This window comes from Scyliorhinus torazame, chromosome 10, assembly GCF_047496885.1.
Source record: "Scyliorhinus torazame isolate Kashiwa2021f chromosome 10, sScyTor2.1, whole genome shotgun sequence".
In the NCBI taxonomy this organism is placed as follows: domain Eukaryota; kingdom Metazoa; phylum Chordata; class Chondrichthyes; order Carcharhiniformes; family Scyliorhinidae; genus Scyliorhinus; species Scyliorhinus torazame.
In genome coordinates, this window is record NC_092716.1 from 73,518,595 (window position 1) to 73,533,620 (window position 15,026).

The 15,026-nt window shown below is 47.2% G+C and overlaps 1 protein-coding gene across 7 annotated transcripts in view; it reads right to left on the reverse strand.

The window, feature by feature from the left end:
• The window catches only part of rpgrip1l (RPGRIP1 like), a 385,377-nt gene that overhangs the window by 282,246 nt on the left and 88,105 nt on the right, over positions 1–15,026 (reverse strand). For all 7 annotated transcript variants that reach the window (XM_072518258.1, XM_072518259.1, XM_072518256.1 and 4 more), the window contains 2 exons: positions 14,510–14,615; positions 8,334–8,477 (listed from right to left, as the gene is read on the reverse strand). In XM_072518258.1, the coding sequence (XP_072374359.1) occupies positions 8,334–8,477; positions 14,510–14,615 (250 nt within the window). The remainder of the gene's footprint in view (positions 1–8,333; positions 8,478–14,509; positions 14,616–15,026) is intronic.

The following is a 15,026-nucleotide window of genomic DNA, read 5'->3' on the forward strand; positions in this document are numbered from 1 at the left end:
GACCAGAACTCTCAATTACTTCAGCTGGCCTCGGTGACTGTGGACCAGAGTCGGCCCCGGACGCTTGCAACAGCTACAACGCCGATCTCCATCAACGGCCACGAGACGTCGTGCTTGATTGACTCTGGGAGCACGGAAAGCTTTGTTCACCCTGACACGGTAAGGCGCTGTTCTCTTGTCACCCATCCCGTAAATCAAAGGATCTCCCTGGCCTCCGGGTCACACTCGGTAGAGATAAAGGGGTTCTGCCGAGCGAACCTCACTGGCCAAGGCAGGGAATTCAACAATTTCCGCCTGTACGTCCTGCCGCACCTCTGCGCAACCACCCTCCTTGGGCTGGATTTCCAGTGCCATTTGCAACGCCTGACATTTAAATTCGGCGGCCCTATACCCCTCCTTACTGTCTGCGGCCTCGCGACCCTTAAGGTCGACCCGCCTTCCCTGTTTGCGAACCTCACCCTGGATTGCAAACCCGTCGCCACCAGGAGCAGACGATACAGTGCCCAGGACCGGACCTTTATCAGGTCGGAGGTCCAAAGGCTGCTGAGGGTGGGGGTCATCGAAGCGAGCAACAGTCCCTGGAGAGCTCAAGTAGTGGTGGTAAAGACCGGGGAGAAACATAAGATGGTCATTGACTACAGTCAGACCATCAACAGGTTTACGCAGCTGGATGCGTACCCCCTCCCCCATATAGCCAACCTCGTGAACAGGATCGTGCAATACAAGGTTTTCTCCACGGTGGATCTCAAGTCTGCCTACCACCAGCTACCCCTCCGTAATGGTGACCGCCAGTACACTGCCTTCGAAGCAGATGGGCGGCTCTATCACTTTTTAAGGGTTCCCTTCGGTGTCACGAACGGGGTCTCGGTCTTCCAGCGAGAGATGGACCGGTAGGGCTTACGGGCAACGTTCCCGTATCTGGATAACGTCACCATCTGCGGTCATGACCAGCAGGACCACGACACCAACCTCCGCAAACTTCTCCAGACTGCGAAAATCCTTAATCTGACATACAATAAGGATAAATGCGTCTTGAGCACCGACCGTCTAGCCATTCTAGGCTACGTAGTGCGAAGTGGTCATAGGCCCCGACCCTGAGTGCATGCGCCACCTCATGGAGTTCTCCCTCCCTCACTGCCCCAACGCCCTGAAGCGCTGCCTCGGGTTCTTCAGCTATTACGCACAGTGGGTCCCCAACTCCGCAGACAAAGCCCGTCCCTTGATCCAGTCCACGACCTTCCCCCTGTCGACGGAGGCCCGCCAGGCCGTCAGCCGCATCAAAGCAGACATTGCAAAAGCCACAATGCACGCCATCGATGAGTCCCTCCCCTTCCAGGTCGAGAGCGATGCGTCCGACGTAGCTCTGGCGGCCACCCTCAACCAAGCGGGCAGGCCTGTGGCTTTCTTCTCCCGTACCCTCCATGCTTCTGAAATTCGCCACTCCTCGGTCGAAAAGGAGGCCCAGGCCATAGGAGAAGCTGTGCGACACAGGAAGCATTACCTGGCCGGCAGGAGATTCACTCTCCTCACGGACCAACGGTCGGTTGCCTTCATGTTCGATAATGCGCAGCGGGGCACGATTAAGAACGACAAAATCTTGCGGTGGAGGATAGAACTCTCCACCTCCAATTAAGAGATCTTCCCCGTCCGTGGAAGCTAAACGAGCCTCCTGATGCCCTGTCCCACGGCACATGTGCCACCGCACAAGTGGACCGCCTCCGATCCCTCCACGAGGCCACCTGGGGGTCACTCGTTTTTTTCATTTTATCAAGACCCGCAACCTGCCCTACTCCATTGAGGAGGTCAGGACTGTCACCAGGGAGGGCGCACCTGATAAAGGCTCCCCGTCCCTTTGAACGCCTCAGCATGGATTTCAAAGGCCCCCTCCCCTCCACCGACCACAACACGTACTTCCTTAACGTGATTGACGAGTACTCCCGGTTCCCATTTGCCATCCCCTGCCCAGACATGACCACAACCACCGTCATCAAGGCCCTCCAGGGTATCTTTACACGGTTCGGTTTCCCCGCATACATTCACAGTGATAGGGGGTCCTACTTTATGAGCGACGAACTGCGATAATTCCTGCTCAGCAAGGGCATTGCCTCGAGCAGGACGACAAGTTACAACCCCCGGGGAAACGGGCAGGTAGAGAGGGAGAATGGAACGGTCTGGAAGACCGTCCTGCTGGCCCTACGGTCCAGGAATCTCCCAGTCTCCCGCTGGCAGAAAGTCCTCCCGGTGGCCCTCCACTCCATCCGGTCACTGCTCTGTACAACCACAAGTCAGACACCTCATGAACGTCTCCTTGTTTTCCCCAGGAAGTCCTCCTCCGGGACCTCGCTCCCAACCTGGCTAGCGACACCCGGACCCATCCTGCTTCGGAAACATGTGAGGGCGCACAAGTCGGACCCGTTGGTCGAGAGGGTCCACCTGCTGCACGCCAACCCCCAGTACGCCTACGTAGCGTTCCCTGACGGCCGCCAAGACACGGTCTCCCTTCGGGACCTGGCGCCCGCCGGAACCCCACGCGCACCCGAACCATTGCCCCCACTCCCACCCTCCCCACAGTACCTAACTGGAGGGTCAGTACTCCCGCCGCCCCTGCCTAGGCCCGAACACATACCGACGCCCCATTTCGGGCGCTTTCCCCCCCTGTTCACCTTTTGCCCCAACAGCGCCGCCTAGAGGTGACAAAGCTGCCTGGGAGGACGACATCACGCTCCTGGAGTCGCAACCGCTGGGACCCCCATCAGAATCACCGCCGAAGCCCAGACGCTCCAGAAGGACGACCAGGCCACCCAATGAAATGAAATGAATGAAAATCGCTTATTGTCACAAGTAGACTTCAAATGAAGTTACTGTGAAAAGTCCCTAGTCGCCACATTCCGGCGCCTGTTCGGGGAGGCTGTTACGGGAATCGAACCGTGCTGCTGGCCTGCCTTGGTCTGCTTTCAAAGCCAGCGATTTAGCTCTGTGCTAAACAGCCCCTAATCGACTGATTGCTGCACTATGAACACTTTGTTAATACCCTGGACATCACGGTACCTCCATACCTGGTCATACCATGCGAAAGGCGACTATTAACGCTGGCCATCTCCCCGCCGGGCTCTTTTTAACAGGGGGTGAATTAGGTAATACCAGGTATTGCGGTACCTGAGAGGTGGATGACCATTGGTTAGACCCAGGAGTCTACCATTGGCTGATGTACGTAGCTCCGCCCTGAGAGGCGGAGTATAAGAACCGGTGCCGTCTCACTTCGTCTTGAGAGTAATTGATTGCGCATCAAGCCCTTCCACCAGCATCACATTTTTAAAAAGGAGTACTAATTGGCACCAGTGTGACCACTTGCTGGAGAGGCGGCTAGATCATGGGAGGCCACTGGATCAAAGAGCGTGAAGTGCTTTCTGTTAGTATAACAGTTGGATACTTCAGAGCCACTCAAGCGTGAAAGGAGATGAATGAAACTTTGCAGACATCTGGATGTGTGTGGAAGCTGTCAAACACAGCCTAGTAAAAGCAATTTCACAGAGAAATGAATGAAAGGCTTTCAGATCAAAGGTCTGAGGCCTTTAAACCTGGCTGACTGGTTTTCTCTTTCCAGGAATTGAGAGGTGCTCCTTCCTCTGCTGAATTTTAAAGCAGTGATTTTTGTTTCACTACCTCTCTCTGGATACCTTTCTAGCTTCCAGGCAGGGCTCTCTCCTAGGGGAGGTCTCTGAAGCAGATATGGAGAGCTTCCAGGCGGGGGTCTCTCAAATTAGGAGGGGGGGGGGGGGGGTCTCTCTAATTGCGTATCTCTGATTAGGAAGTCTCTCTAATTGGGGGTCTCTGGTGGGGGTTCTCTCTAATTTGGTCTCTCTAATTATGGGGTCTCTGGTGGGGGGTGTGGGTCTGAATTGCGTTGCAGGTGGGGGCAGCCGCTGGCCCTCACTATCGGGCCGCCCACTCTAAATTGCAGCCCGATAGCAGGAGTCCCGAGGGAATCACTCGCAATCCTTGGAATGCATAAATTTGCATGGCAAAGGATGGAGACATGCTTCCTGATTTGCACTCCCAGCCTGAGCGTAAATCAGGTGCGATTCAGCTCCGGCAGGAGAACATTACCTCCCAAATGGAGAATCCTTCCCCTTTCCTGCATCTACCCTGTCTATCCCTTTCAGTAGCATTAATGCTACGGAGGCTAAAGTCCTGGAATATGTACTGTAGAATCCAATGGAAGAGATGCAAGAACACAGAGTAGGTTAGGAATGAACAAAGGTTTATTACGGTATACACAAAATCACAAAAGCTACAACTCCTCTCCCCAAAGGATCACCTTCCATGACTTGCACCCATTTCTATACTGAAAAATTCCCCATTGTTCAGGGGAAACCCCACCCCAAATTATTGGGGGGAGTTCATACTCTGAGGTGAAGTGGTGGAATTGTATAGAGCATAGTCCTTGTCCCCCAAGGGCGTCGTAATACCTCTCGCCCCTCCAAGTCCGGAGAAACATCCATGTCCACTGTCAGAGGCAAAGGCCCTCTTGTTTGCTTGGGGGGCAGATAGCGGTCCAACATCAACAGGGCAGGCCGGGGGGGGGGGGGTTGTAACGCACTGGTGACTGTCGTTTTCGAGCGGAGAGTTGAGGAGAGAGTGGTGCAGCCGGTAAAGGGGCTGCGTTAAAGGAAGCTGGATGACTACTTCGGGCAGACCAGTGTCCGTGTCGGAATCGGTGTCGGAGTTTTCCGAGGGGGCGTCGGGCATCTCAGCCTCCCGGGCCTTGATGGGCGGAGGCAACGCTGATCGGTGCAGCAATCTGGGTGGCGCTCCTGGGGCGTATATCAGTAACTCTGCTGGTGCCACACCCATAGTGGCATGAGGGGTCGTCCGGAAACTGAAAAGGAACCAAGCCAGTCGCATCTCCCAAGATTCGGTGGTCAGTTTCTTCAGCTTTGGACTGCCTGTTCAGCAAACCCGTTTGAAGCCGGGTGATACGGGGCAGTATGTACATGTTGGATTCCGTTCAAGGTCATGAACGACTCAAACTCCCTGCTCAGACATCAATACTTCTGGTATTCCACGGGACCTGAACATGTGTCGCAGTCTTTCCACGGTCACCTTTATGGTCATGGTCTGCACCTTGTTGACTTCGAGCCAATTCAAATGGGTGTCCACCATGACGAGAAACGTCGCTCCCTGGAATGGGCTGCGAAGTCTATGTGGGCGCGGGACCAAGATTTTCCAGGCCATTCCAAAGGGTGCATCGGGGTAGCAAGTGGGGGCCTTCTGGTGCTCCTGGCAAGGGCTGCAGCGCTGGGCCACCTTCTCGATGTCCGAGTCCATCCTGGGCCACCAAACGTAGCTGCAAGCAAGCATCTTCATCTAGGATTCCCCCGGGTGTCCATTGAGGAGGTCTTGTAGTAAAGGTCTTGTAGTAAAGGCACATGACGGTGTTCCGGGACCCCTATCCATGTCCCCCACAACAAAACACCATCCTCCACCCTCAGCTCCAGGAGCTTTGCTGTAAAGGCCCAAGATCATCGGGCAAGGCTCTGTGTGGGCCCCGTACTGGACCATGTGCCGGACCCGGGATAAATGTGCGTCCGTCAGGGTCCAGTCTTTATGAGAGCCGCCATGAGCAGAAAAAATTCCATGAAGTGTAGAGCCATTACTATTCCTGTGGCCGAGGTGGGTGTTGGCAGCCTCGTGGAGAAGGGCAGGGGGTTCAATGCATCGGCATGCAGGATCTGCGTGCCCGGGCAGTGTTCCAGTGTATACACGAATGTCACTAGGAGGATCGCCCACCCCTGGACCCTGGCGGACGCGATTGAGGGATTCACTCGATTCTCTTTGAACAGCCCAATCAGAGGCTTGTGGCCTGTATAGACCATGAATGCGTGGCTGTAGATGTACGAGTGGAATTTCCGCTTACGAAACACGACAGTCAGGCCCTCCTTTTCGATTTGGGCATAGTTTGGCTCAGCATCGGCTAGTGTGCGAGACGCGAAAGCTATCTGCCGCTCCGAACCGCTGGGCATCCGGTGTGCGAGAATGGCCCCCATGCAATAAGGGGAAGTATCACATGTTAGGAGAAGTGTTTTTTCTGGGTCAAAGAGTATCAGCAGCTTTTCGGATGACAACTGGCACTTGACCTCTCAGATCGCCTTCTGGTGCGGTGGGTCTCATTCCCACCAGTGTCCTTTCTTCAACGATTGGGGATGAAATTGCCACAGTAATTTATAAGCCCAAAGAAAGAGCAGTACTTGGTCAAACCTTGAGGGATGGGAGCCTGCCGGATGGCCTGCATTTTGTCTTCCATCGGGTGAAAGCCATGCCCGTCTACCCGGTATCCTAAATTGGTGACTGCGGGGGTTTTAAAACAGCACTTCACTCTGCGGGGCTGGACACCGGCCTGTTCAAAACACCGGAGGACTTCGGCCAGGTTTCCAAATGTTCTTTGTCCGAGGCCCCGGTGATGATTAAGTCATCTTAGTATACGGCCATCCTGGGTAGTCCCAGGATGTTTTCCATCACACGCTGGAAAATCGCACAGGCCGATGAAATCCCAAATGCTCAAATAGCAGCTGGCTAAGAATTAGTGAATTCACTCAACAAAAGGGACTGAGAGGAATTAAGTCTCAAATGTGAACTAAATCTCAGGATGACATCATTATGGTTACTAAGTGGCATCACAAAACGTTTTTGTTCATTTACTAAAATTAAGTAGACTCCATTCCACCTGATTCATTTATTAACATCCTGTTCTTTGGCTTTGATAAACATTGAATAATCATAAAAGTGAACATGATTTAAACTTCCTATTTATCGCACCTTTCATGGCACATGTAATATACTTACTCCATAATGATTAATTAACATTGAATCCAAAGATACAGATGTTAATGGACCACAGTGTTATTCAGGCTGCGATTTTATTGTAAACAAGCAGTGACATTTAAAAAAAATCTAATGGCAGCAATAACAGAAGCATATTTTAAGTGACTATTGATTTTACAGTAAGAGCCAAACAGGAATAAATTGTAGAGCATATTTCAAAAGTATGTTTTTTGATCAAGAATGTTTTTACTTCAAAATTGGAAAAATAGTGGTACTGAAAGATTTGTTGACCATTGTCAATTTTATTGAGTGCTGTATTGTGCTATTTTGCAAAACTAAATTCTGGCAGCTTTACCCTATAGCAATACTGCAACTTTTTTTTACACTAAACTAGAGGCTGGTAGGAGGAGTTCAGGGTGCAGGGAGGGAAACCCAGTAAGTGATCCTGCTCAGGGTTCGGGTGGAAATGTGCGGCCTCCATCAATAGCTTCCTTTCAGCATCTGGCACCACCCTATAGGGTCTGTTCCCCGAGGGTGCTCCCCCCCATGCTGGCCACTCCAGTAACACCCCCAACCACTCCACTTTCCAAACGCACAAGCCTCATTTCCCCTTCTTGCCATGAGGCCCCCTCATCAAGGATGCTGGATCTTATACTCTGGGGACTTCTTATCATCCCAGTCCTGTTCACTGTGCTGCTAGGACTAGAAAATTAGCTGGCAGCTTTCTGAGGTGGGACTTGTTACCAACTGAGGGGCAGATGCCCCACCTCAAGCCAATCAATGCTCGCTGGACTATTAAATGGCTAATGGGCAGCCAATATCAGCAGGGATAGGTTCTCCACCGATTCATCAAGTGGCGATGGGGGAGATCACGCCATTTTCAAAATCCTGACCCATCATTTTGCAGATGCTCAGTTAAATGCAAGTTCAGAAGTTGCTGTCGGTGATATTATATGTCTCCAGAGTGAGAGTTGCTGACAATAACTCGTCCTTTTACACTATTAGTCTCACTATTGAATCAGGTGTACCCAGTTTTTAACAGCATGCTAAGTTCATAATTACTGCTGAAAAAACTTTCTGGCCCTGAAAAACTATTTTATATATATATATGGAATGTCAACATTCTCTATTATTTTGAAAAATAAATGGAATTTTAAATGATTTTTAAAAATGCTTCTATTCCAATTTGTACCTTAATCACACAGGGGCATCCCTGTCATTTGTTTTGCTCCCTGTAACTAAAAGGTGAAACATAATCAATGCATTTTACCACTTGGTTCAGTGTCTCTGAGAATGACTTCAATGATTATGACTGTTGCTGGATACCTTTGCTTGATGCTCAACTAATATTGAGAACGGGGAATTCACTCCACAGAAACTGCTAGATCTTTTTGGCAGCTTTTTTTAAAGGTCAGTAATGACCATGACCACTTCACTGATGACCACAAAATCTGGGCCTGTGTTACACCACCAATTACAAAATAAAAGTTCAACTGTCTTTTTTTTGTTACCTCTGTCCTGTTGCCTGGTGCTCTCTGAGATGTAGAAGAGACTCCTCACATTCTTTATCCTTCTTCCTAATCTGTTCTCTTAGTATCTCAACAGTTTGCTCCATTTCTTCCATCTGCACCTTCTGGGACTCAATGCAATTCTCTCTAACAATCATATCAGAAAACATTAATTAATGTGCTAAACAATAGATTCAAACACATTATGACTGTGCTGCAGATGTCTGTTGATATTTCTAAAACAGAATTAAATTAGTCAAGTATGTTATTCAGGAGTTAACAAATTAGTAAGATGAAAAATATGAAAGGCCATTGAAAGGATGTAATATTGGGGGCCACGTCGCTGACATATCAGTTAGTCATAATGCTTATAGCTCCTAACTATCAACAACACAGCTGATAATCAGGATAATTAGAGACCTTCTATTTTCTTTCAAAAAGCATCAGAAGAATTCAAATTAGGATAAAGAAAACATCTCTATTTACCATCTGTCTCTTTTTTGCCTGTTCCTCTCCATTTCATCAGTGTCGGTAAGTAGAATCAACAAGTCAAAGGGTAATTGGAAGATATTTAATTTCAAAACTGAATTGATCTTTTTAAACATCAATCAGGATTCATTAAGATGCTGTTGGTCTTTTTTCCTTCAGTTTAATATCCTTGCTCATAGTGAATTTAATTTGAAAAATAAGGTAGCTAGTGTATCATTAGTGGGCTCTCTTTTACACTCACATGCATTCACATAGTCTCCTATGTAAATTTTGTCTGAATAAACTTTTGAGGTTGTCCTCTAGCTTTTCTTAAATAAGTTTGGAGTCTTGAGACAACCATTATTATTTGGCTGGTTTATATGCAGATATGTCCTCAAAAACTGGGCACAGTGCAGATGCTCAGATCTGTTTCCAGCTACTGCCCTGGACAAAATATCCAGTCAAAGCCCAAGCATTTGCCAGAAACTAAGGTCATCATAAAAAAACATAATTTTGTTTAAAACCTTGTTTTGGCCATCAGAAATGCTAGTTACCAAAGGCAAACTCTTTTTGAGAAAGCACTAAATGATTCAGTTGGATCATCATCAACTTTGGTGAAAGTTGACAAAGGAAAGTTTAATGGGAAATGTAGGCATTGTAATCAACAAAGGGGATATTGACATATAAATATGTCCAAAAATATGACAACAAGAAGTAAGGGTGAAAACAACAAATGATTTATTATACAAGTACAAGCAAATTTAATAAACACCAAATTACTTTATTTGATAAGTTATGTAACCGGCTACATATGTTATTTTATAGAATTGATAATAACCTGATTGATTAAGTAACAGTAGATAAGCAATTGTCCTAACTGGTTTCAATCCAAACTTTCTAATCCAAAGGCTGTATGTTATATAAAGATCAAATTGAGTGAATTGTAAGAATTTGTGAGTGGAATTTGAGTCTTGAGTTTATTCAACAAATGGAATTAAGTATTTCTTAAAGTTCAGAGGCAGATTGTTCGGTAAAGAAAAGCATGGATATTAATGAAAACTATTTGAAGTTTACTTCGATTTTATGGATCTCAATATTAAGCAGAATAAGAGATAATTATGATTCACATATACAAAAATGATAATGAAGAGTAAGCGGGGGGTGAGAAAGAGGTACCCTGGGCTGGATTCTCTGCCGGCAGGATGCTCCATTTTGCTGGCAGCTCGGGGGTTTCCCAACGGCGTGGGGCTGCCCCACAATGGGAAACCCCATTGACCAGCCGGCATAACGGAACATCCCGCTGGAGGGGTGAAACAGAAATGTGGGGCGGAGAATCCAGCTCCTTGTCTAGTCAGTAAATAAAGCAGCAAGACCTGAAAGCAACAGGGGGTGCTTAAAGTAGAGGAACATTTTCGGAAATCTCTAGTACTGGAAGAATGGGGAAATACTCTTTTGTCGAGTTACAAGCATAAATTTGGAACCTGGGGAATATCAGCTGATCACTTTGACATCTATAATTGTGGAGTGATTTAAGATCAATGCCAAAATACAGGGATCAAATTTATTCTTTTTTTTTTTGAAGATGTAACAAAGTTCATGTGTGGGATATGGAATACGTTTGGTTTGTCATTTCAGCCACTTGAGGGGTTGAATAGCCAACTGCTATTTCTACATTTACCAAGGTTAGGTGTAGTAGAGTGATCAGGAAAGCATTGAAATAGCCAAGTCTAGTAGTGGAAGGTATGGATAAGATTTTCCACAAAAGGGCTGAGACAATAGAGAAGTTGAATAACGTTACTCAGGTACAACAGGCAGTTTTGAAATGGAAAGAATTAAGAGTCTGCAGGTACGTTTGCAGCAAAAAGGGCTGGTGCAATTGTGAACAGTGTAGTTTAGCATGGGACAGTGGAAAGGAAGATGAGATTGTTGGCAAGAATACAAAGTTTATAACAGAAGCCAAAGACAATGGCTTTAGTCTTCCCATACTAAATTGGAGGATATTGTGGCTTATTTGAGACTTGATGTTGGACTGCAGTCTGACGCCACAGAGGCTGCACACAGATTAACAGCACAGTTGGATGTCGTTAGCATACATGTGGAAACCAACCCCATGACTGTGGATGATGTCAGCAAATGAGAAGGTGACAAGCTGGGGACAATGAGGGGGATAACAGTGGGGTGGAGTAAACTAAACCGAGAGGTTTGCGATGAAAAATTCGGCACCAACCCCTCACCGATTCCGGGACCAGTGAGGGGCAAGCAGCGGCGCCGGGTGAAACTCCCGGCTCCCGTGCCGAAAATGGCCAGGGAATGGTCAGGTCCCGGGCCGCGGATGCGCACGGCTAACGACCTGCAACGGTCGCGCTGTGCAACCTGGTCTCCCCCGGCTACCCCCCACAAGTCCCCCCCAGCCCTCACAGAAGACCAACTAGCCAGCAGCACAGCTCCCAAACGAGTGTGGCAGCGCTGGATACAGTCCGCAGACGTCACGCCAGGTTCTTGACCGCGCGGGACAGGTGTGGTCTCAGCAGTCGGGAACACGACCCATTGGGCACTGAGCATCGCGGGAGGGCCGGCCAATGATGTGCCAAAGCCGTTGCAACGGTGCATGATGCAATTATGTCATTTCCGAGGGGCAGAGCATGGCTTACTGCTGTCAAACCAGCAGCGGCCCCGATTCGGGTGTCAGAGTCGATTCTCTGCCCGATCGCCGATTACGATATCGGCGTCGGACAATGGAGAATCCCGCCCCATGTCTTTTCTAACTTTGATTTGGGCCCTCATGACACCGTGACAGGGGAGAAATCTGTTGGGAGACATTCAAAAGGGGAGTTGTGGGAATGTGGACATGGGTTTGGTCAGCAGCAATACATTCATGCTCTTTGGAGAAGAAAGGAAGATTGCATGTGGCAGAGTAGTTTTCAAGGACTAAAGGTTTGAGGGTTTATTTTAAAAAGAGGGTGTGGCGACAGGGAAATCAGGTAAACATATAGTCTAACTGCTGGTCTTAAAGGAGAGCTGCAGGCTTCCACTGAAAAGGTATAGTTGTTCAAAATATGATGATCCTACTGCGTCACTTCTTTATGTCAACATGGTCCCATTTTCGACAGTTAAACCTTAATCTTAGAACTAAAAATTACCTCTAAAATATTACTATGAACCAGGTATGGATAACAATTGACAGAGAGCTTTGAGTGATCGAGTTTACAGAAAATAGAATGTGGGAGGGCAGCCAGAGATGGGTTGGAATAATCTTCTACAGGTAATAAAGGCATGAATGAGGGTTTCAGTAGCACATGAGCTGTGGCACGGACAAAGTTAGCGGTGGAAAGAGACTGGTTCACTTAAGAACCACAGCCTGCTTCCGTCAATCCTGCATATTTGGCAGGGCAGCACGGTAGCATTGTGGATAGCACAATTGCTTCACAGCTCCAGGGTCCCTCCGGGTTCGATTCCGGCTTGGGTCACTGTCTGTGCAGAGTCTGCACATCCTCCCCGTGTGTGCGTGGGTTTCCTCCGGGTGCTCCGGTTTCCTCCCACAGTCCAAAGATGTGCAGGTTAGGTGGATTGGCCATGATAAATTGCCCTTAGTGTCCAAAATTGCCCTTAATGTTGGGTGGGGTTACTGGGTTATGGGGATAGAGTGGAGGTGTTGACCTTGGGTAGGGTGCTCTTTCCAAGAGCCAGTGCAGACTCGATGGGCCGAATGGCTCCTTCTGCACTGTAAATTCTATGATATCCGGCCCTCTTCCTATCAGATCACTGCTCTCCCCCACCTTCCTGATTGCATCATCCCCATCATTTTCAAAACCTGTCATATTGGTGACAGGGGTGCCTGAAATTCAAAATATCTTTGTAAGCCCAAGGACATTCAAAAGGCAGCCACAGCTTGCTGGTCTGAAGTAAAGAAGGTCTGAGGCCCAATATCAGGTGGGGCCTTGGCCGGACCTGTTCCGTACACTCAGTTCTGAGTAAAAAGTGTCCATTTTTAGATTTTGCCTTATTTGAAGCTCTGCTCAGCCTTTAACATAATGGTCGATAATCTAAGATGTTGGGGTGGCACAGTGGTTAGCACTACTGCCTCACAACGCCAGGGACCCAGGTTCAATTCTGGCCTTGGGTAACTGTCTGTGTGGAGTTTGCACTTTCTCCCCGTGCCTGCGTGGGTTACCTCTGGGTGCTCTTGTTTCCTCCCACAGTCCAAAGATGTGCAGGTTAGGCTGATTGGTCATGCTAAATTACCCCTTCATATCCAAAAGGTTAGATGGAGTTACTGGGTTACAGGGATAGGGTGGGGCCTGACCCTAGGTGGAGTGCTCTTTCAGAGAATCGGTGCAGACTCGATCATTTCGATCGAATGGCCTCCTTCTGCACTGTGGGGATTCTATGATGATGTAATTATCTCAAATTCCTGACTGCCCTGATGAACAGGTTCCTGTAGAGTTTGGGCAGTACAACAACAATAATGCATATTTATAAAGTACCTTTAAAGTAATAAAATGTCCACGTTTCTTCACAGGGACATTATAAGTTCCACCTGGCACCATAATAACATAGACTTCCCTTCCAGGGCTCACTGAATGCTTTGAAATTAATTGTAGCTTCAACTTAAAACCAAAAACAACTCTCTGGACGTCTTTTCTTTGCAAGCACTTTGTCTCCAATTCTCTAGCTAAATAAGCTCATCTGTTAATTTATTAACTTATCTTCTTTTAGTCAACATGTCCCATTTTCAGCAGTTAAAATTTAATCTTAGAACTAAAAATTACCTCTAAAATATTACTATGAACCAGGTATGTATAACAATTGATAGAGGGTTTTGGGTGATCAAGTTTACAAGAAAAGGATGTGGGAGGGCAGCCAAGATGGGTTGGAATAGTCATCTGGAGGTAACAAAAGCATGAATGAGGGTTTCAGTAGCAGATGAGTTGCGGCACAGACAAAGTTAGCGGTGGAAAGAGGCGGTCTTTGTGATGGCACAAATGTGGTCAGACCCATCTTGGGGTCAAATATGACACCAAGGTTGCGGACAGTCAGAAAGTTGCCAGGAAGAGGGATGGATTGGATTTTGTTTTTGGCACGTGTACCGACGTACGGTGAAAAGTATTTTTCTGCGAGCAGCTCAACAGATCATTAAGTACATGAAAAGAAAAGGAAACAAAAGAAAATACATAATAGGGCAACACAAGATATAAAAGAGAGAGGTTAGTAATAATGTTAGTCTTAGAAATAAATTTTAGAAGATTAGAACAATTGTAAGATAAGTGAAAAGAGGATCTGTTAGGGAGAGCTTGCAGAGAGTCGCCACACTCCGGCGCCATCTGGAGACAGTAACTAGGGAATAGAGTATGGAGTAGGGATCATAAACAATGTTTTCAGTCTTCCCAATATTTATTTCCAGGAAACCTTTGCTCATAAAGTTTTGGATGTCAGAAAATGGTGATGAGGCAGAGCTGCATGCCATCAGCATACATGTGAAAACTAATGCTGTGCGTTCAGATGATGTCACGGAGAGGCAGTATGGAGGAAATAGGAAAGGGCCAAGGAAAAATACTTGGGACAAACCTGAGTTAATGGTGCAGGCGCAGCAATTGAAGCCATTGCAAGTCATACTTTGAATAGGACTAGACAGTCAAGAATGGAACCAGGTGACAGCAGACCCATCCACCTGGACAACAATGGGGAGGCATAGTAAAGATAGAGAGTCTTACAGATTTCGCACTTCAGCCCTGGCCTCTTCAAGCAAGCTACGTCCATATCTGGGAAGCATAGGTTGGGTAGACCTTGTTGTCAACTCTGGATCTTGAACTCTGATGCCTAAAAATATCATTTGTAAGGATTAAAATGATGTCATTTATATTAAACAATAAAATAAGCAAAACATAAATTCCGTGACAGGAGATTTAGTTTTATTGTTCCCACCAATCACGAGCTGATAGTATAGGTAACAAAAAATATTAAAAAGTGTTTGATTTGAGTTGAATTGCCAGTTTTACAGGCTAAAAGTGTTGAAATTGTTCTGGACATATTTAGTTCTAGATGAAAGGCAATACATTTTGGAAAAAACTTCTATTATCTTGTCTTTTGGAATTTTTGATAACTTTTCCACATATGTGGAAAATAGTTACAATGAAATATACAGTTTTAAAAACTTCTGAAAATGTGAAAGTTAATGAAAATGCTGTCGGACAAGGTATTGAAAATGTTTTTTCAAAGCCCTTGGTGATT